This window comes from Pongo abelii, chromosome 10 (genome assembly GCF_028885655.2).
Source record: "Pongo abelii isolate AG06213 chromosome 10, NHGRI_mPonAbe1-v2.0_pri, whole genome shotgun sequence".
In the NCBI taxonomy this organism is placed as follows: Eukaryota; Metazoa; Chordata; class Mammalia; order Primates; family Hominidae; genus Pongo; species Pongo abelii.
The window spans coordinates 26,780,422-26,802,405 of NC_071995.2; the positions used below are offsets into that span (position 1 = coordinate 26,780,422).

The 21,984-nt window shown below is 37.9% G+C and overlaps 1 protein-coding gene across 28 annotated transcripts in view; it reads right to left on the bottom strand.

The window, feature by feature from the left end:
- The window catches only part of LMNTD1 (lamin tail domain containing 1), a 75,916-nt gene that overhangs the window by 39,851 nt on the left and 14,081 nt on the right, over positions 1 to 21,984 (bottom strand). For 13 of the 28 annotated variants that reach the window (XR_010135736.1, XR_010135737.1, XM_054526985.2 and 10 more), the window contains exons 5-8: positions 8,229 to 8,415; positions 7,450 to 7,569; positions 1,184 to 1,401; positions 120 to 292 (exon numbers count right to left, since the gene is read on the bottom strand). Coding sequence is in view for 25 of the 28 variants with exons in the window: in XM_054526985.2 (XP_054382960.1) it covers positions 120 to 292; positions 1,184 to 1,401; positions 7,450 to 7,569; positions 8,229 to 8,415 (698 nt within the window). In the remaining 3 variants the exon portion in view is untranslated. The remainder of the gene's footprint in view (positions 1 to 119; positions 293 to 1,183; positions 1,402 to 7,449; positions 7,570 to 8,228; positions 8,416 to 21,984) is intronic. The other 15 variants (XM_054526991.2, XM_063712071.1, XM_054526988.2 and 12 more) reach the window with 3 other exon arrangements.

Consider the following 21,984-nt stretch of genomic DNA (forward strand, 5'->3'; position numbering starts at 1 on the left):
TCTTGAGAATATGAATCATCTTTAACACTTAGCACATTTTAACCACTTAACCCACTACTTAACACATGTGTATGCACACACACGCACTCTCCACTGGAACAAGTACTCTTTTAACTGACCTGAGGCTCGATTAGGTCTGGTTGACCGAGACCTGGGCTGTCTATCCAAGCTGCCTCCAGCGGTGGATATATTGTGTGGTTCAATCAAAGGACAGTAAGGATGTGCAGAGACATAGGGATTCTGGCACCAAGGGCTGCGATTGGGGAAAACGGTTGGTGGGATTTCCTTCTCTCTGTAAAAGAAAAAAGCCTAAATGGAACTCAAAAGCCATTTTATGCTGTGGTGTTAATGTTGAAGGCACAATTAAATTGGAAGCATATTTCAAGACCAAGAGAATATGACTTTTTAAACTTTGTGAGCAGAACTTTTGTTATAACTTCTGAAGCATTTGCCTACAAATGAATAATATATTCTGCACCTCTGTCCACAGGCAGCTCTTGATTCAAGATAAAATTCCTGGATAATGCACCTCTCCCTCCACCTAAGCACTGCTAAAGACTTGGGGATACCTCACCTCTTCACCTCTCTGCAGCAGCCTTGCCTCTAATAACAGCGCCCAGGAAAAGCGAAATGGCGGCCGGGCGCGGTGGCTCACGCCTGTAATCCCAGCACTTTGGGAGGCCGAGGCGGGCGGATCACGAGGTCAGGAGATCGAGACCATCCTGGATAACAGGGTGAAACCCCGTCTCTACTAAAAATACAAAAAAAATTAGCCGGGCGTGGTGGCGGGCACCTGTAGTCCCAGCTACTCCTGAGGCTGAGGCAGGAGAATGGCGTGAACCCGGGGGGCGGAGCCTGCAGTGAGCCGAGATCGCGCCACTCACTCCAGCCTGGGCGACAGAGCAAGACTCTGTCTCAAAAAAAAAAAAAAAAAGTGAAATGGCCAGAGGGGTCTCAATACTACCTAGTGAAGATCGCCAGCCTTCATTGCCCTATAAGTGTTTACCTGCTCATTCTGTTTTTATGCTTTTCCTATGAGTTCTATTCAAAATAGTAGTTTCCAAAAATCACTATTGATTTAATTTATACATCACACATCCATTTGTCATCTAGTCGTTCCCACATGCTCAGTTACTAATTGTGGGAAGGACCCATTAAAACAAACAAACCAAACAACCCTTACCTCTTAAGAAGAACTTGAGCTTGTTCCACCTGATAATTTGAGATATCTTTCTTAGGTTGATCTTGTTTTTCTTTAGTTATTGTAGTTGTAGATGCTGTCCACTGAAACACATGCTTTCGGAATGTTGGAGATACTACTGAACATCTGTTAAATTCAATGTCAGTATCTAATTTTTCCCATGCTTGCTTCCAGTGGATAGGGGTGTACCAGGCAATGGCCTAATGAAAATGATTTATTAATGTTGGCTATGTATATTTGAGGTTTACAACATGCTGTTATGAGATATATATATATATAGATAGATAGATAGATAGATAGATAGATAGTAAAATGGTTACTATGATGGAGCAAATTAAGGTATTTATTGTCTTACGTAGTTACTTTTTTATGACAAGAGCAGCTAAAATCTACTTCACAAAAATCCCCAACACAATTTCATTAACTATAGTCCTTATGTTGTACACTAGATCCCTAGACTTCATCCTACAAATCTCTGCTACTTTGTATCCTTTGACCTACATCTCCCTATTTCCTCCCCTGCTCCCATCCCTGTGAACCAGTTTTATTCTCTTTCTCTGTATGTTTGACATTTTCAAAAATTCCACATGTAAGTGTGATCATGCAACATTTTTCTTTCTGTGTCTGACTTATTTCACTCGGCATAATGTCCTCCAGGTCCCTCCATGTTCTTTTTTAAGGCTGAATAATATTCCATTGTGTATAGCTACATTTTCTTTATCCATTTGTCTGTTGACTGATACTTAGGTTGTTTCCGTATCTTGGCTATTGTGAATAACGCTGCAATGAAGATGGCTGTGCAGATACCTTTCCAAGGTGGTGATTTCATCTTTTTTGGGTATGTACCCAGAAGAGGGATTGCTGGGTTGTATGGTAGCTCTACTTGTAATTTCTTTAGGGACTTCCATATTGTCTTCCATAAAGGCTGCACCAATCTACATTCCTGCCAACCATGTACTGGGGTTCCCTTTTCTCCATACTCTCACCAACATTTGGCATTATATCTCCTGTCTTTTCGGAATAACCATCCTTATGAAGTGTGAAGTGATAGCTCATAGCGATTTTAATTTGCTTTTACTTGATGCTTAGTGATGTTGAGCATCTTTTAATATATCTGTTGGCCATTTTTTAAATATCTTTGGAGAAATGTCTATTCAGGTCTTTTGGCTGTTTTCTAAATCAGGTTATTTGCTTTTCTGCCATTGAGTTGTAAGAGTTCCTCATACATTTTGAATATTAGCTCCTTCTCAGATACGAGGTTTGCAAACTTTTTTTTTCCCAGTCGGCAGGTTGCTATTTTATTTTGTTAATTGTTTCCTTTGCTGTGCAGAAGCTTTTTAGCTTGACATACTCCATACCCACTTTTATTTTTGTTTTTGTAGCCTGAGCTTTGGTGTGATACCAAGAAATCATTGCAAAGGACTACGTCAAGGAGCTTTTCCCCTATGTTCTTTCCCAGCAGTATTATGGTTTCAGGTCTTACGTTTAGGTCTCTTATCCATTTTGAGTTGTTTTTTATTTACCATGTAAAATATGGTACAACAGAATTTAAAAACTGAACTATATAATGCCATTTACCTGTGTGTGTGGCTTAGCGAACTACATGATGAGGATATAGAGTAAGGCATCTTGGCCTTAGTTTCCTGTTCTGAAAATTACAAGCAGCATAATCTCAGATAGGTAAGTTACTTTCTAACTTGAACTGTGACTTCATGTGTAAAACTGAGAGGGCAGTGGTGGAACTGCTCTATCGAAGTGTTGTAAAATTCATCCAGCTACTGAATTTCACAACTCTAAAGAACCGTGCAAAAAGTAATGGTAACATGAATAAGTTAAGATTTTAAACATTTAAGACACTGTGTGTGTGAGTGTGTCTTATTTGAGATGGGAAAATGGACAGTAGAGCTAGAGACATGGACAAGAAAACATGTTCTTCAGGCTACAATCCTAGGTAAGAGTATTAAGGAGACCCATAAGCACTGAAGCCGGAGTTTGTTTGGATTTTCTGAATATATGACATGCGCACAACATACACGTGCAAAAATTATTCAGGAAAATCCTGTATAGACACTAACAGTTATATTTCTATTCAACATGAAAAACGTGCCCTAACATTCTACTTGTTCTAGGGATCTGTTTTTAGTTTACCAAATTAGAGGTTTGGACTTCACACTGTAACCTTCGAACATCCCTCTGCTTGGCTTGACAAATAACATAGACATAAAGACAACACAAGGTCAGTTCAGCTAGGCTAAGCTTCTAGCAGAGGAAGAAAGATGAATTCTTTTTTAAAAAGTTTATTTTCATAAATTACAGCAAAAAACTGGACTTTTGCTATAGATCATTAGTTATGAATCCTCCCTTTTTAGTAGCTCAAACATATTATATTTTGAAAATATGTTCATGATCTTCTTAGTATGATCTCCATTATTGAGATGTGTGCCTTTCCTAGACAAGGCAATATTTTATTTTTCCCTGTATTGTAGGAACTTGAGAACATTTTCGATGACAATGATGATAATGTGATAAAATTTAGCCTCAGCTCTAGAAAGTTGGCCACATGAACCTTGCAAACTAATTTTAGTGCAAAATAGAAAAATTATTGAGAGAAGATATTGTTTTATTTTAGTTCTATCACATTACTTATCATGTGACCTTAAGCAAGCCATTTAACTTTCCAAGCCCCATTTTTTTCCCCAAAATACTGAAACATTACTGAGAATCAAATGTAATAAGGCATATATAAACAGCCCTTCAATAAGTTCCTATTGTATAGGACTGGTCTGTTCCACATCTGGATCTCTAATGCAAAACAATGTATTGGGAAAGTACCAGGCATTGATAAACATAAGACATTTATTAATTATTTGACGTGTAATTTAGAGGCTCCAAATCCCAATGGGACAACAACATGACTGGTAAAACAAAACCTATCCCTGCTTTAAAGATCCATAGACTCATGGAGTCTTAGTGATTATGTTATACAAACTCTTACTTTACAGATGAGAAAGTAGAATAACAGTTATATAGTTAATACATGGCAAAGCAAAACTAAAAGCCACCTTTATATTAAGCCATAAGATTTGTAGGTGTATCAAATATTAACCACTGCCATGTTAGTGATGACTCAAAAAGTAGTCTAAGACACACTTTATCTTAGCCTCCTTTTAATTTTTTAAATTTATTTTTATTTTTATTTTTTTTGAGACAGAGTCTTGCTCTTCACCCAGGCTGGAGTGCAGTGGTGCAACCTTGGCTCACTGCAACCTCTGCCTCCCAGGTTCAAGCAATTCTCCTGCCTCAGCCTCCCGAGTAGCTGGGACTATAGGCGGGCACCACCATGCCCGGCTAATGTTTGTATTTTTAGTAGAGACGGGGTTTCACCATGTTGGCCAGGCTGGTATCGAACTCCCGACCTTGTGATCCGCCCGCCTCGGCCTCCCAAAGTGCTGGGATTACAGGCGTGAGCCATTGCACCGCCCTAGGCTTCTTTTTAAAAATGACCCATAATATAACTTCTCTTTGCCCCATCTTATAAATATAAAATATTATTCAAGTCCAGAAACAGGGTCTATTCTGATCTGTATAGCTGGCTATTATTTTAGACAGTAGATTACAGGCTTTGTGACTTTTTCCACAAGATATGGATTATTTTCTACATACAAATAGAAAGCAATTGCAGGGTCATGATGACACTATGAGTCTGTGTTTCAGCATGTCTATGGGAAGGGAGTAAATTGTCTTTTTAAGGAAAATTTACCTGGTGGTTGCAGATAGTAATATCCAGTGCTATTAAAGTGAGAATGAAAATGAATTTATTAGAAAAAGAACTCTATACTTACATTAGGGTTTCAAGCTGATTTTAAAGTCACATTTCCACCTACTTAAGGGAAATATTTTCTAGTCGAATTAAATAATGCATATGGCTTTACCATAAGGTAGAATTTCCAATAGGATGTGACTCAGGAAAAAAAAAAAAAAAGGCTTGAGCTGAGTTCTGAAGGGCAGGTAGGATTTAATAGGTAAAAAGGGAGGGAAGAGAGTCTATTGAGAGGCAAGAGCATGTGCAAAGGCCCTGTGGCATGAAGGAGGAGTCAAGCACTGGAAAGTTAAAGTAGTATGAGAAGAAGGGCAGTGTGGCTAGAACAGAGTGCATGAAGAAGGATGGAGAGAGGAGAGTCCAGAAGGTGAAAAGGGGCAAGATCACCATGGTTCAAGTTAGGTGGGCAAACTCCTCTCCACTACAGATTCACAACACATGGCTCTTCCTCTCAATGTTTTTTTTCATGCTCTCCTTTACAGAGTTGATATTTCTGACCTGGGCTGCCCATACTTTATTAAAGCATTGTTTCACTGTATTGCAATTACTTATTATTACATATCAGTTTCTACTAGCAGACTCTGAGTTTCTTGAGGACAAGAAGTGTGCAATACTTATGTTCCTTTTTCTAGCACCTAGCGCCATTCCTGACAGATGTGAAATATATTTAAATATTTTCCATATGGATCAATCAGTTAGGTTCAGTCTTTCATTAGCAGGCACAGTTATTTGTGCTTACATCACCCCAGAGAAACGGTCTGATTCTATATGTGCAAAGTCATTAAAATCACTGGGTAAAAAGAACAGTCTAAGTACAAAGCCTAATTCAGTTGCAACAAATGAAAACTTATTAAAATCTGCATTCCAGGAGCTCAGGGACCTGGTCTGTCTGGTTCAACGCTCAGTGCCTGGAGCAATGTACATACAAAGTAGAAATCACAAACTGGTTTACAGAGTGGATAACTATGATGAAAGTTCTGAGATAAGAATGCCTTAATCCTAAGCTTGGTTTTGCTAATGATTTCTTATGAGGCTGAGTAAATAACTCACATTGTGTATCCTTATTTTCCCCATCAGTGAAAATTAATCTAAGTAAATAACTTAGATTGTGTAGCTTTACTTTTCCCATCAGAGAAGTATTATAAAATTCAGTTCGAGCCCACAAGGAAATCTAAAGCTGAGTAGGTGAAGGCTGCTAAGTTATATCTCATGGGTGCTCTCCTCATCTAACAACAACTGTTCCCGCAGAAAGAGAGTAAATGGCTCTTAAGAAATCAGCCAAGTCTATTTTAAAGGGAAATTCAGTCTCAACATATATTATAATGCAGCAAAAAAGAAACTCAGAGATAGATTCTGCTTAACATATTTTGTTAGTAGTTATATGACATAGTAAATTAGACTGAGGGTAAGAAAGAGACACAGGTATGTAAAAGTGATCTAAAAATCATTTTGAAAAAGGATTAACTTTTTTGTTGTTGTAAAAAGAAATACCTTTGAACCTTAATGGTAGGTCCATGGGTATATATTTATGCTAATATTATACCAAGAGAAAGGTTGAGTGAAAATATAAAACTGTCAAATACTGGGAACAAATTACACAAAGCTATTGCTAATACCCTTAATTTTATAAGGAGTAAAGTGTAGTCATTTCAAATTAATACTGTAAGCTCTTTCATTAGAATATTAGTTCCTTGGTGCAGGTCTTAATCTGTTATATTCCCAGTACTTAGCATAGCTCTAAAATAGAGAAGAGTATTTTTTCACATCTCAAATATTTATTGATAAATAGAAAAGACCTGTATCGAGTACCTTCCTTACCCCACTTTTCAGGCTAAATATCACAAATTAAATCTTCCCTTGACTTTGAAAGTTGAAGAGGTTTCTTAGGAATATGAGATATCAAAATTATTTTTGCCAAATTGTAAGTAACTCTTGGGCCCTTTGACATTGGGAAGAGAATGCTGTTGATTTGCCTGATGTGTTGTGGCATTTAGTGATGGTTCTTCCCAAGCTTTACGGATAAAAAAAAAATCAAGTGTGCTAAGAGGATGGGGAACATAAGGATAACTATCCATTCTATGAAAAACTAGCCCAAATGCCCATCAAGCAACAAGTGGATAAAGAAAATGTGGTATATACATACCATGGAATACCACCACTTAAGAACTAATGAGTGCTCTTCCATTTGACAACATGGTTATCCATGTAACCAAACACCACATGCTCCCCCAAAACTACTGAAATTAAATAAAAAAGTAAATAAATTTATAAGAACCTGACAATAAAATAATCTTTTAGGCATAAAGTCGATTTTACTGACATTTATGCACTTAGACACATTGTATAAAATAAAAAGAATAAAAAATACAGATATGCTCAATAAGCACAATATTTTTTTAAAAACTATTGTTAAGAACCAGAAACTAACTTGACCGTTCGGTTTGCACAGGATTGTTATACAATCAGGACTTGCTCTAAACTTGTCTTGTTCCTTCCAAAGAAAATCTGATGGAGGTTGATGCTTTGCTTCAGATGCTGCTGCCCATACCTGTAATAAAATTGTTAATGACAAATGCCACTGGAGTTGAACACAATTTTGTAAATGTCATAGGGTTACTCCAACATAATCTTTCTGAACAGATGAGGTTTTAAAATATAATGACTATATCATATACAATGTCAAGCTATGCAACACCGAACAGCTACTCTACAGGGATTAAAGGAAAAAACAAGAAAGAGAGGACCCCCTCCTGCATGAGCTAATTACCTGTTCTCTAAGCAAATAATCTCTTTGCTTGTCTTTTCAGGTTTATATTTACTTGGTTTCAGGAAATTAAGAATTTCATTTTAATAGAAATTCATTAAGAATTTCATTTTAATAGAAATTAATTCAGAATTTCTATTAAATTCTGAATGAATTTAATAGAATGAATTCTTAATGAAATTCATTAAGAATTTCATTTTAAATTATAAAAACAAAAGATATTGCACACAAAATTGAAGATAGCTGTGGAAATTTAACTGTGGGTATTAATTAACATCCAGAAGATGGACAAAGTGTGGTAATTAACCAACAACAACAAAATCACATCTTATGTACAGATCCAGATAGAGTGATAACGAGACAGTGCTGAGCCACAGACTGACAGTGTCAACAAGTTTGTCCTGTACAATTCTAATGTACAGTATTTATACTCTTATACTCACTGTTACTGTGGAATTTGCCTGCATTACCATATTTGGAAGGAATCGGTACAAAGAAATGGTTTGTCCATTCACATTTTGCTGGAGAATATGATCTCCAATTGCCATTTCTTTGTCAAGGGAAGAGTTAATGAGCTTCACAAACAAACCCTTGACATTCACTTCAGCTATTTCAACATCTCCAAGAGAACTAGAAAATAAAACACAAAGATTGTAAGGTGGCTTCGGATAAGAGTGTCTTTGACTCACTTTAAGAAGTGAATAATAAACTGCTTGAAAGTTGTTCTTAAACTGTATATTCTATTGGGCAAATTCTATATAGAAATAGTATATTTTGTAACCTCAGACAAATGGCTTGAGTTTTTAGTTCTATTTCTTTATCTGTGCAATAAAATAATCTATGTCACTTAAAATAAAGAAAACTTAAAAAGTATTTTAGGTGTCAAGGTATAAAAGCCACAGGAAGTTGTGAATTATAATAGTTTAAATTTCCTACTGTTCAAGATAAAATCATTGAGACATGAAACTCTCAAAATAGATCAAGAGACAAATCATTTACTTTATTTCTGATAAAGTGACTGAAGATAAATAGCAACTATGTGATTACAAGATTTTTGAAAGGTAAAAACATTGTATAAACATAAGATGGTATTTTTCACCTTTTAACTTGTGTTGAGAGCTAAGTATATATGATCCAGGGACCAGGCTAATCATTTATATATCATTATATATCAGTGTTTTTCAGATTGTGAGTCACAACTTATTAGTAGGTCAAAAATCACTTTGGTAAGTGGGGCCCCTCATCTTAAAAATAAGATATATTTGTACCAATAATAATAACAATACTACTTATATGCCAGGCACTTAAAAACACTATATATCTAATATCTCTATATGTATATCTATGTCTATGTTTCTATTTATTTATCTATCTACCTATCTCTATATATAGTTCTCCACAATTTCTTATCACAGTTCCAAAATCCAAAAAGCTCTGAAAAACCAAAAAAAAAAAAAATTGTTAAAACATATTTGAAGCAAAGCCTGGTCCAAAACTGAGGTGAGGCTATTTATAGTCTTTGTTCATGGTTTATGTGAATATTTATATATTTTTCTGTGAAAAGATTAATGTTTGATTTTTGATACTTCTGTAATCCCTGACAGGGTGTTATATGATATGTGTTCTAAAATTTCCGTTCCTAAAATTGTCAAAATTCTGAATTTGGAAATATGTAAGTCCCCAAGTATTTTGGTGAAGGCATTGTGGACTCATGGTAACTCATATAATTCTCACAATAACATACAAATTTCTCATTAAAATACTTCTACATATTTCTTACTGAAGGTCATATTAAAAAAATGTGAGGAACACTGTATTATCTCATTTAACTCTTAAAACAACTCAGACAGGTAGTATTTTTAGCCCCATTTTATAGATAGAGAAACTGAGGTTTAGAGAAATTAATTCCCATGTACAAGGTCAATCAATAAATGTTAATCCTTGTCCTTCTGCGTCACTCAACGAGTAAAATCTCAAATAGGTTTGACCTAACCATTCAGGTTGTTTAAATTCTGTACACACCACGGTGGTTGAACTCTGCTAGAAAACGCACACACACAGATTGCTGCTACCAAAAACTTAGTGGTCTCCAACCACACCTGGGCCCTTGCTGATTGACAGCAAGTTGTCATCTTCATGAGCCAAGTCAGCAGCTTCTGCCATCCTTCAACAATGTTTAAATCCCTGCCCCATATCTCTATTCTCACTCTTGGCAAATTATCTCACTAAGAAAACACGGCCATCAGAGAGACTAGTGCATTTCCCTGCTTCCCACTTAGAAACAGGCTCTACTAGGCTATCGTATAGCAGAGCCTACCTTTTCTCTGTAGCCCACCCCATTTCCGTGGAAGAGGCCCCTTCTCCCATCTGCAGTGAAGCCCTCTGGTCACTAACTCCTCCTGATGCTTCAGCAACTCAGTCCCCTCATTGTCCTTCCTTTCTCCTTTAACATCAACTTCTCCCTCTGGACTACCTGTTTCCCCCAAAAAGGTACATATCCTTGAGGGGCTGCTACCTTAAAAAAGAAAAACGAGAACAGGCCTTCTCCAGCTTACAATTCCTACTGCCATCACAATGTAGCTTTTGGAAAAGGCTATGTCACTAATTAATCACCTCTATTTACTTCACAACCACCTACCTCTGCCAAAGACCTAGATGACCAGTGTCCCTCACAATCGGTAAATTGAGTGGCAACTGTTAGTCTATATCTTCATGCCTCTTCAGTATTGGCCTCTGCCAGATATGCCCTGTTTTAGGAAACTCTTCCCTTTGCTTGTTGAAGTCAACTGTTTTGCCTCTATCAGTCTTGTTACTTTTCAACCCCTTTTTCAGATTTCACCCAGCCCCTTCACACATCTCCCAGATGTTGATCTCTGGGATTCTGTTCTTAGCTCTCTTTTATTTTCCCCATTTATCCTTATAGGTGATCTTATCCATGAACAGTGTTTACTAACCATTAATACACTCATGACTGCTAAAACTAAATCTCTTGCCTAGACCTACCTACTGAGCTTCAGATCCACAGAAACAACTGACCACAAGATCCTAAAAGGTACCTCTGATCTCATCACTTTGGCCTGTTGTAAATTTACTCTCCCAACCAGGAAACTATTCCAGTGAATTGCATCATTTACCCTGTTGGCCAAGCCTGAAACTTCCATTACTGTTCCAGTTTCTTATCCTTCATTCCTTATTCATGACCAGGTTCTGCTGATTCTTCCTCTTTAGTGGCATCTGTTTACATTTGCTCTCCATCCCTATGACTGCTGCCTTTATAGTGCTCTCATCATCTCTGTGAGACATTGAATCGGCATCCTAACTATTGTCTTCAGTCTTACCCCCTTCTAAACATTCTCCACTTTGCTTCCAGAGCAATCTTTGTACAATCCAAACCTATTTCTGCTTCCCTCCTGGAAATCCTTCAATATCTTACCATTTCCTTCTATAGAAAACACAAACATCACAGCACTCAAACAAAGCCCTACCTTATCTGTCAGCTTCTTTAACCCCTTTTTCCTTACTTCCTACCTTATGCTGAAATTGCAACCATAAAGAATTCTTTGTAAGAGCATAATTCACGCTGCTGCAGGCTTCACTCACCATATGCACAATACTATTTCCTCTTCTTGTTTCCCATATCCTTACAAACACTTCAAATTTTCAGCCTTCTTATTTTTTTTCCTATCATAGGTACAAAATGGAATCTCATTGTATTTAAATTTGTTTTTCCCTGATTATAGTGCAGTTGCACAAGCTGCTTATTGGCTACACAGTTTTCCTCTTGATGAATTGCATGTTCATATCATTTCATTCACTTTTCTGAATTCACATTTTTGTAATTGATTTATGGTATTCGTAGCATAGTACTTAATTATATGCACATATTTTCTGGAAGAAGAGACTTTAAAAAATACTTCGTCTATAATGTTTCTTATGGTATAGTTTACATTTCTAAAATTTTTACTGTGATAAAATTTATCAATCTTTTTCTTTATAGTTTCTGCTTTTTGTGTCCTATATAAGAAATATTTCCCTGCTCTTATGTCATAGTTTCTTTTAAATGTTTCAATAATTTGCTTTGAACAGCTTTGTTTGTATGTATATATGTGTGTGAGAGTGTATTTCACATAAGGAGCTAATTTTCCTACTTAATTAGATTGTCCATCATCTCCCTGCTGATTTGTAATGTCACCTTAGTCAAACAGCCAGTTTCTGAATATTGTAAGGCTTCCTAGCTGTTCCGTTGATCTAGCTGTTCAACCTGTGTCTATGCCAAATGGTTTTAATTTATATTGTTTTAGATGAAGTCTTGATTTTGGTTGGACAAGTCCCCTCTCATTTTCTTTTCCAATATTGTGTTAACTCTTTTTAGATTTTAACCGTTTGTGGTAAGCAAAATAGCTGTCCAAAGATGTCTATCTCTAATCTCTGGATCCTGTGAATATGTTATGTTAGATGGCAAAAAGGACTTTGTAGATATAACTAAAGTTATGGATGTTAAGATAGGGAGAGTGTCCTAGGTTATTCAGGTGGAATTAATCTAATCAAATGAACCTTAAAATTAGAGAATTTACTCCAACTGGAAGCAGAAGAGAGCTGCAGCGGGAGGGAAGTCAGAGAGAATCCAAGCACGAGAAGGATTTGATGCACTTGCTGGTTCTGAGATGTAACGGCTCATCTGCAAGGACTGGGGAGAGGCCTTTTGAAGCTAAGGGTGACTGCATGCTGACAATAAGGAAGTACTATCACCACAAGGAACTGAATTTGGCCAACAACCTCAAAGAGCTTGGAAGCATATTTGTTTCAGTGTCTAGATAAAAGCCTATTTGACATCTTAATTTTGACCTTGTAAAACTCTGAGAAATCAGCTGAGACAACCCAGATTTATGGCCTAGGGAACTATGTGTTAATAAGTGGGTGCTATTCATGTTATTTTAAGTCAGTAAGTTGGTGGTAATTTGTTATGGCAGCAATAGGACACTAATATATATTTCTTGTGATTTTTAGAGTCAGTTTGTCAGAAATGTTGCCCTGTTGGCCTACAGTTTCAGTCCCAATGTTTTCATTGGATATTTAGTCTAGTGTCTCGTTATTCTATTTTTCTGTTGATAAACCAACTGCCAGCTGATATTTTTGTTGTTTGTTTGAAGGTAAATGTCCTTTTTCTCTGGCTGACTTTAAGACGTTTTTTGTGTCTTCTGTTTTAAAAAGTGTTTTTTGTTTTTGTTTTTGTTTTCATTTTTTTTTTTTAAACAATGTACCTGGTTTGTTTGCTGGCTTGTTTTCTGTCTTTTAGCCTGCTAGATGTTGGTAGTACTTCTTGAATATTTGGCTTGATGTCTTTCATTAGTCTGGGAAAATCTTCTTTTGTATTTCCATCAATACCATTCTACCTCAATCTTTCTTCTCCTTCAGTGACTTTAATTAGAAGTAGATTAAAACAAAATCTTGCCTTATTTGTCTCTTATACTTATTTATAACCTTGCTATCTGTGATTCAGTCTAGATATTTACTTCTGAGAATATTCCAGTTCAGTAATTCTCTCTTCTGCTATATCAAATGTAATGTTAAACCCACCTATTGAAATAATAATTTCCGTTACTGGATTTTTTTTACTTCTAGAACTTGTTTATGATTCTTTTAGTTCCCAGGTTTACGTTAAAATTTTTATCTTGTCATTTAATTACTTGAATATTTTAGTCATTGTTAGTTTGAAATCCTGGTCAGATGACTACAATGTCTGGACCTTCTAGGCCTGTTTCTGGTGTCCATTTTTAATCTTCGTGTTTGGTCAGCTCTTTTCTTTTGTATACTTTTTTTTTTTGTTTGTTTGTTTTTGTTTAGTGCCTAGTATTACAGAGAAAAAACTGCAGAGATAACTTAAGGTTCTGTGTATTTTTTCACTCAAGATTTACTTTTGCTTCTGGTAGGCATCTAAGCTGGGAACAAATCACTTTAAATTAAATGTGAAATAACTGGACACTGTACTGGTCTGTTTTGCATATAGCCTTACTCTTCCATCTTTCCTTGAAGTTCCAACTGAAAGCCTCAAGTGACCCTCCACTTTTTTTATAGGCTCTAAATGCCAACTTTTATTCGCCCAGTCATATGAATCTTGAGAAAAACTTCTAACTTCTCAGTCTCTTAGTTGCGGCTTTCAAAATTGGCAGCTGTTTTGAGGAGAAAAGTGGCTCTAAATGTCAGGCTATCACTCTGGATTTTGTCTCTCAAGAGGAATTATGAAAATAATGGGTGTAACCTTCTATGAAATCTCTTGATATACATTATCAAATTCCCTTCAAAATAGTGGTCTCACCTGCATTGTATGAGAATGCCTTTTTTATAGAGGTTCACTTTTGAACAATTTATGTCATAATTTCTTTTCTTCTTTTTCTTTTGCATTATCATTATGGTTCTTACCAAATTTTGGATGTAACATTTTACTCTTTGACATCCCTGGAACTCCTTTGTGTCATCCTCATCTTACTGTTACTAAATTCTCTACAGGATGTTTTTATTTTTTGACAGAACATTCTTTTGTTTTTCAGACTTGCTTTTTTTGCCTGGGAAGATGAGCACTAATTTGACTTTTGCTTTTAAACAGATAAGACCCTGGAATAGCTCAGCTATTCCTTTGTTATTACACATATAGCTGGATATTTACAGTTGCTTTTCAAAAATCCTTCATTATACAAGCAAAGTGCTTATTCATTAACCTTAAATTTTTATTTGATGCATATACATAGAATAAATGTTCTTGTCTGAAGGAAAAAACAACATTGTCCATATCAGAGCACTTTATTTGCCTTCTTTTTGATATAAGATCAATGCATGGAAATTCACAGAGGCAGGCTGTTAATCTGCTGTCACACAGCCTTTAGTAGTTATCTTTTTCTCTTCCCTGCCAGCCTTCCCATTTATCTTTAATAGGAAAGTGACCTGAGACCTCTACTTATAATTTGTGATTGGCTGAGAGTGGAGAGTGATGTTGCAATCACCATCAGTAGCCTTTGCACAGTCTCTATTTGTAAAGAGATTGAGGAGAAACATGGCTATGTCACTTTTTAAACAAAATTACTTTCCATTATTTAAGCACTAATTTATCTATTTGTTGGGCTCTCCTTGATAGCTCCATGCTATTCGTCTGCTTTTAGGTTTCTGATATTCTGCAGTTTGCTAAAATTATCTTTGAAGTTCCAGTTCTTCCAACCTGTATGTACCTAACATTTCCTATATAGGTGTTTATAGTTGGGGGCATATGGGCTGATGAGGGGATACAGCATTTAAGAGTCCTTAAATTTTTAAAGGACAAAGTTAGAAAGACTCAGGGAACTTAATTCAGTTCATTGGTACTATAAGAGCCCTCATGCCTAAAAGTTTTGATGGGGGGGAAGGAGCCAAGATGGCCGAATAGGAACAGCTCCGGTCTACAGCTCCCAGTGCGAGTGACGCAGAAGACGGGTGATTTCTGCATTTCCATCTGAGGTACCGTGTTCATCTCACTAGGGAGTGCCAGACAGTGGGCGCAGGTCAGTAGGTGAGCGCACCGTGCGCCAGCCGAAGCAGGGGCGAGGCATTGCCTCACTCGGGAAGCGCAAGGGGTCAGGGAGTTCCCCTTCCAGGGGTGACAGACGGCACCTGGAAAATCGGGCCACTCCCACCCAAATACTGTGCTTTTCCGACGGGCTTAGGAAACGGTGCCCCAGGACAGTATAGCCCGCACCTGGCTCAGAGGGTCCTACGCCCACGGAGTCTCGCTGATTGCTAGCACAGCAGTCTGAGATCAAACAGCAAGTCGGCAGCAAGGCTGGGGGAGGGGCGCCCGCCATTGCCCAGGCTCGCTTAGGTAAACAAAGCAGCCTGGAAGCTTGAACTGGGTGGAGCCCACCACAGCTCAAGGAGGCCTGCCTGCCTCTGTAGGCTCCACCTCTGGGGGCAGGACACAGACAAACAAAAAGACAGCAGTAACCTCTGCAGACTTAAATGTCCCTGTCCGACAGCTTTGAGGAGAGCAGTGGTTCTCCCAGCACGCAGCTGGAGATCTGAGAACGGGCTGACTGCCTCCTCAAGTGGGTCCCTGACCCCTGACCCCCGAGCAGCCTAACTGGGAGGCACCCCCCAGCAGGGGCAGACTGACACCTCACACGGCCGGCCAGGTACTCCAACAGACCTGCAGCTGAGGGTTCTGTCTGTTAGAAGGAAAACTAACAGAAAGGACATCCACACCAAAAACCCATCTGTACATCACCATCATCAAAGACCAAAAGTAGATAAAACCACAAAGATGGGGAAAAAACAGAGCAGAAAAACTGGAAACTCTAAAAAGCAGAGTACCTCTCCTCCTCCAAAGGAACGCAGTTCCTCACCAGCAACGGAACAAAGCTGGACGGAGAATGACTTTGACGAGCTGAGAGAAGAAGGCTTCAGACGATCAAATTACTCCGAGCTACGGGAGGATATTCAAACCAAAGGCAAAGAAGTTGAAAACTTTGAAAAAAATTTAGAAGAATGTATAACTAGAATAACCAATACAGAGAAGTGCTTAAAGGAGCTGATGGAGCTGAAAACCGAGGCTCGAGAACTACGTGAAGAATGCAGAAGCCTCAGGAGCCGATGCGATCAAATGGAAGAAAGGGTATCAGCCCTGGAAGATGAAATGAATGAAATGAAGCGAGAAGGGAAGTTTAGAGAAAAAAGAATAAAAAGAAACGAGCAAAGCCTCCAAGAAATGTGGGACTATGTGAAAAGACCAAATCTACGTCTGATTGGTGTACCTGAAAGTGACGGGGAGAATGGAACCAAGTTGGAAAACACTCTGCAGGATATTATCCAGGGGAACTTCCCCAATCTAGCAAGGCAGGCCAACATTCAGATTCAGGAAATACAGAGAACGCCACAAAGATACTCCTCGAGAAGAGCAACTCCAAGACACATAATTGTCAGATTCACCAAAGTTGAAATGAAGGAAAAAATGTTAAGGGCAGCCAGAGAGAAAGGTCGGGTTACCATCAAAGGGAAGCCCATCAGACTAACAGTGGATCTCTCGGCAGAAACCCTACAAGCCAGAAGAGAGTGGGGGCCAATATTCAACATTCTTAAAGAAAAGAATTTTCAACCCAGAATTTCATATCCTGCCAAACTAAGCTTCATAAGTGAAGGAGAAATAAAGTACTTTACAGACAAGCAAATGCTGAGAGATTTTGTCACCACCAGGCCTGCCCTAAAAGAGCTCCTGAAGGAAGCGCTAAACATGGAAAGGCACAACCGGTACCAGCCACTGCAAAATCATACCGAAATGTAAAGAACATCGAGACTAGGAAGAGACTGCATCAACTAACGAGCAAAATATCCAGCTAACATCATAATGACAGGATCAAATTCACACATAACAATATTAACTTTAAATGTAAATGGACTAAATGCTCCAATTAAAAGACACAGACTGGCAAACTGGATAAAGACTCAAGACCCATCAGTGTGCTGTATTCAGGAAACCCATCTCACGTGCAGAGACACACATAGGCTCAAAATAAAAGGATGGAGGAAGATCTACCAAGCAAATGGAAAACAAAAAAAGGCAGGGGTTGCAATCCTAGTCTCTGATAAAACAGACTTTAAACCAACAAAGATCAAAAGAGACAAAGAAGGCCATTACATAATGGTAAAGGGATTAATTCAACAAGAAGAGCTAACTATCCTAAATATATATGCACCCAATACAGGAGCACCCAGATTCATAAAGCAAGTCCTGAGTGACCTACAAAGAGACTTAGACTCCCACACATTAATAATGGGAGACTTTAACACCCCACTATCAACATTAGACAGATCAACGAGACAGAAAGTCAACAAGGATACCCAGGAATTGAACTCAGCTCTGCACCAAGTGGACCTAATAGACATCTACAGAACTCTCCACCCCAAATCAACAGAATATACATTTTTTTCAGCACCACACCACACCTATTCCAAAATTGACCATATACTTGGAAGTAAAGCTCTCCTCAATAAATGTAAAAGAACAGAAATTGTAACAAACTGTCTCTCAGATCACAGTGCAATCAAGCTAGAACTCAAGATTAAGAATCTCACTCAAAACCGCTCAACTACGTGGAAACTGAACAACCTGCTCCTGAATGACTACTGGGTACATAACGAAATGAAGGCAGAAATAAAGATGTTCTTTGAAACCAACGAGAACCAAGACACAACATACCAGAATCTCTGGGATGCATTCAAAGCAGTGTGTAGAGGGAAATTTATAGCACTAAATGCCCACAAGAGAAAGCAGGAAAGATCCAAAATTGACACCCTAACATCACAATTAAAAGAACTAGAAAAGCAAGAGCAAACACATTCAAAAGCTAGCAGAAGGCAAGAAATAACTAAAATCAGAGCAGAACTGAAGGAAATAGAGACACAAAAAACCCTTCAAAAAATAAATGAATCCAGGAGCTGGTTTTTTGAAAGGATCAACAAAATTGATAGACCGCTAGCAAGATTAATAAAGAAAAAAAGAGAGAAGAATCAAATAGATGCAATAAAAAATGATAAAGGGGATATCACCACCGATCCCACAGAAATACAAACTACCGTCAGAGAATATTACAAACACCTCTATGCAAATAAACTAGAAAATCTAGAAGAAATGGATAAATTCCTCAACACATACACCCTCCCAAGACTAAACCAGGAAGAAGTTGAATCTCTGAATAGACCAATAACAGGAGCTGAAATTGTGGCAATAATCAATAGCTTACCAACCAAAAAAAGTCCAGGTCCAGATGGATTCACAGCCGAATTCTACCAGAGGTACAAGGAGGAGCTGGTACCATTCCTTCTGAAACTATTCCAATCAATAGAAAAAGAGGGAATCCTCCCTAACTCATTTTATGAGGCCAGCATCATCCTGATACCAAAGCCTGGCAGAGACACAACAAAAAAAGAGAATTTTAGACCAATATCCTTGATGAACATTGATGCAAAAATCCTCAATAAAATACTGGTAAACAGAATCCAGCAGCACATCAAAAAGCTTATCCACCATGATCAAGTGGGCTTCATCCCTGGGATGCAAGGCTGGTTCAATATACGCAAATCAATAAATGTAATCCAGCATATAAACAGAACGAAAGACAAAAACCACATGATTATCTCAATAGATGCAGAAAAGGCCTTTGACAAAATTCAACAACCCTTCATGCTAAAAACTCTCAATAAATTAGGAATTGATGGGACGTATCTCAAAATAATAAGAGCTATTTATGACAAACCCACAGCCAATATCATACTGAATGGGCAAAAACTGGAAGCATTCCCTTTGAAAACTGGCACAAGACAGGGATGCCCTCTCTCACCACTTCTATTCAACATAGTGTTGGAAGTTCTGGCCAGGGCAATTAGGCAGGAGAAGGAAATCAAGGGTATTCAAACAGGAAAAGAGGAAGTCAAATTGTCCCTGTTTGCAGATGACATGATAGTATATCTAGAAAACCCCATTGTCTCAGCCCAAAATCTCCTTAAGCTGATAAGCAACTTCAGCAAAGTCTCAGGATACAAAATCAATGTGCAAAAATCACAAGCATTCTTATACATCAATAACAGACAGACAGAGAGCCAAATCATGAGTGAACTCCCATTCACAATTGCTTCAAAGAGAATAAAATACCTAGGAATCCAACTTACAAGGGATGCGAAAGACCTCTTCAAGGAGAACTACAAACCACTGCTCAAGGAAATAAAAGAGGATACAAACAAATGGAAGAACATTCCATGCTCATGGGTAGGAAGAATCAATATCATGAAAATGGCCATCCTTCCCAAGGTAATTTACAGATTCAATGCCATCCCCATCAAGCTACCAATGACTTTCTTCACAGAATTGGAAAAAACTACTCTAAAGTTCATATGGAACCAAAAAAGAGCCCGCATCGCCAAGTCAATCCTAAGCCAAAAGAACAAAGCTGGAGGCATCACACTACCTGACTTCAAACTATACTACAAGTCTACAGTAACCAAAACAGCATGGTACTGGTACCAAAACAGAGATATAGATCAATGGAACAGAACAGAGCCGTCAGAAATAATGCCACATATCTACAAGTATCTGATCTTTGACAAACCTGACAAAAACAAGAAATGGGGAAAGGATTCCCTATTTAATAAATGGTGCTGGGAAAACTGGCTAGCCATATGTAGAAAGCTGAAACTGGATCCCTTCCTTACACCTTATACAAAAATCAATTCAAGATGGATTAAAGACTTAAATGTTAGACCTAAAACCATAAAAACCCTAGAAGAAAACCTAGGCATTACCATTCAGGACATAGGCATGGGCAAGGACTTCATGTCTAAAACACCAAACGCAATGGCAACAAAAGCCAAAATTGACAAATGGGATCTAATTAAACTCAAGAGCTTCTGCACAGCAAAAGAAACTACCATCAGAGTGAACAGGCAACCTACAAAATGAGAGAAAATTTTTGCAACCTACTCCTCTGACAAAGGGCTAATATCCAGAATCTACAATGAACTCCAACAAATTTACAAGAAAAAAACAAACAACCCCATCAAAAAGTGGGCGAAGGACATGAACAGACACTTCTCAAAAGAAGACATTTATGCAGCCAAAAAACACATGAAAAAATGCTCACCATCACTGGCCATCAGAGAAATGCAAATCAAAACCACAATGAGATACCATCTCACACCAGTTAGAATGGCAATCATTAAAAAGTCAGGAAACAACAGGTGCTGGAGAGGATGTGGAGAAATAGGAACACTTTTACACTGTTGGTGGGACTGTAAACTAGTTCAACCCTTGTGGAAGTCAGTGTGGCAATTCCTCAGGGATCTAGAACTAGAAATTCCATTCGACCCAGCCATCCCATTACTCTGTATATACCCAAAGGACTATAAATCATGCTGCTATAAAGACACATGCACACGTATGTTTATTGCGGCATTATTCACAATAGCAAAGACTTGGAACCAACCCAAATGTCCAACAATGATAGACTGGATTAAGAAAATGTGGCACATATACACCATGGAATACTATGCAGCCATAAAAAATGATGAGTTCACGTCCTTTGTAGGGACATGGATGAAATTGGAAATCATCATTCTCAGTAAACTATCGCAAGAACAAAAAACCAAACACCGCATATTCTCACTCATAGGTGGGAATTGAACAATGAGAACACATGGACACAGGAAGGGGAACATCACACTCTGGGGACTGTTGTGGGGTGGGGGGAGGGGGGAGGGATAGCATTGGGAGATATACCTAATGCTAGATGACGAGTTGGTAGGTGCAGCGCACCAGCATGGCACATGTATACATATGTAACTTACCTGCACATTGCGCACATGTACCATAAAACCTAAAGTATAATAATAATAATAATAATAAAAGAAAAAAAAAAAAAAAGTTTTGATGGTAGATCCTTAATGTAATGGAGATGTAAATTTGTACATCACTACTACAAGGTTCTAAATCATCCAAGGGAAGAATAAATGGGGTTTAGTCTGAACAAGAATCCTTTGGGAAGATGAGGATATTTGCAGCCTCAAAATTGTTTTAAACCAGAACCATTCGTGTGTTTATCATGATCTCAGTGAGGTCCATCTGAATCCAGAGCTTACTATCATTTTGACTCTAGACTTGTAGGATGCAGAATTTCTTGGGGGTTGAGATGGAGGATGAATGAGAAGTTAGCCTTCTTAATATAGTTTGATCACACCTGAGACATCTAGAACTAAACTTGAAGCCAAGGTAAGATCTTGGATATAGGGACAGGGAGCATGTGTAACTAGTGAAAATCCTAATAGTGTCTCTACTTTGTTTCCTGTTTGCCTACAACTCCTTTTTTTTCCTTCTGCTGGCAGATATTAAACAAATCCCTAGAGATAGTGGGTGGTAGTAGGAAAGAAACAACAGCTTTGATTGAAAACAACCAAATTGAGAATCACCTTCTGTTTCCAGCCTAGATGAAGTTACAAGAAGTGACTTTAGCCTTCCATCTGAAACAACTAAAAATCTGGAAAAATATATGAAACAATATTTTTGAAGATATTTGATACTGGTCAACAAAGAATAGTGATACTTGAGAGACAGAAGAGAAATGTAGTGAGACTTAAAATTTCCCCAGATTATTTCTCGAGAAAATTTCCAGGCTGCATCATGGAGGGTGCGTT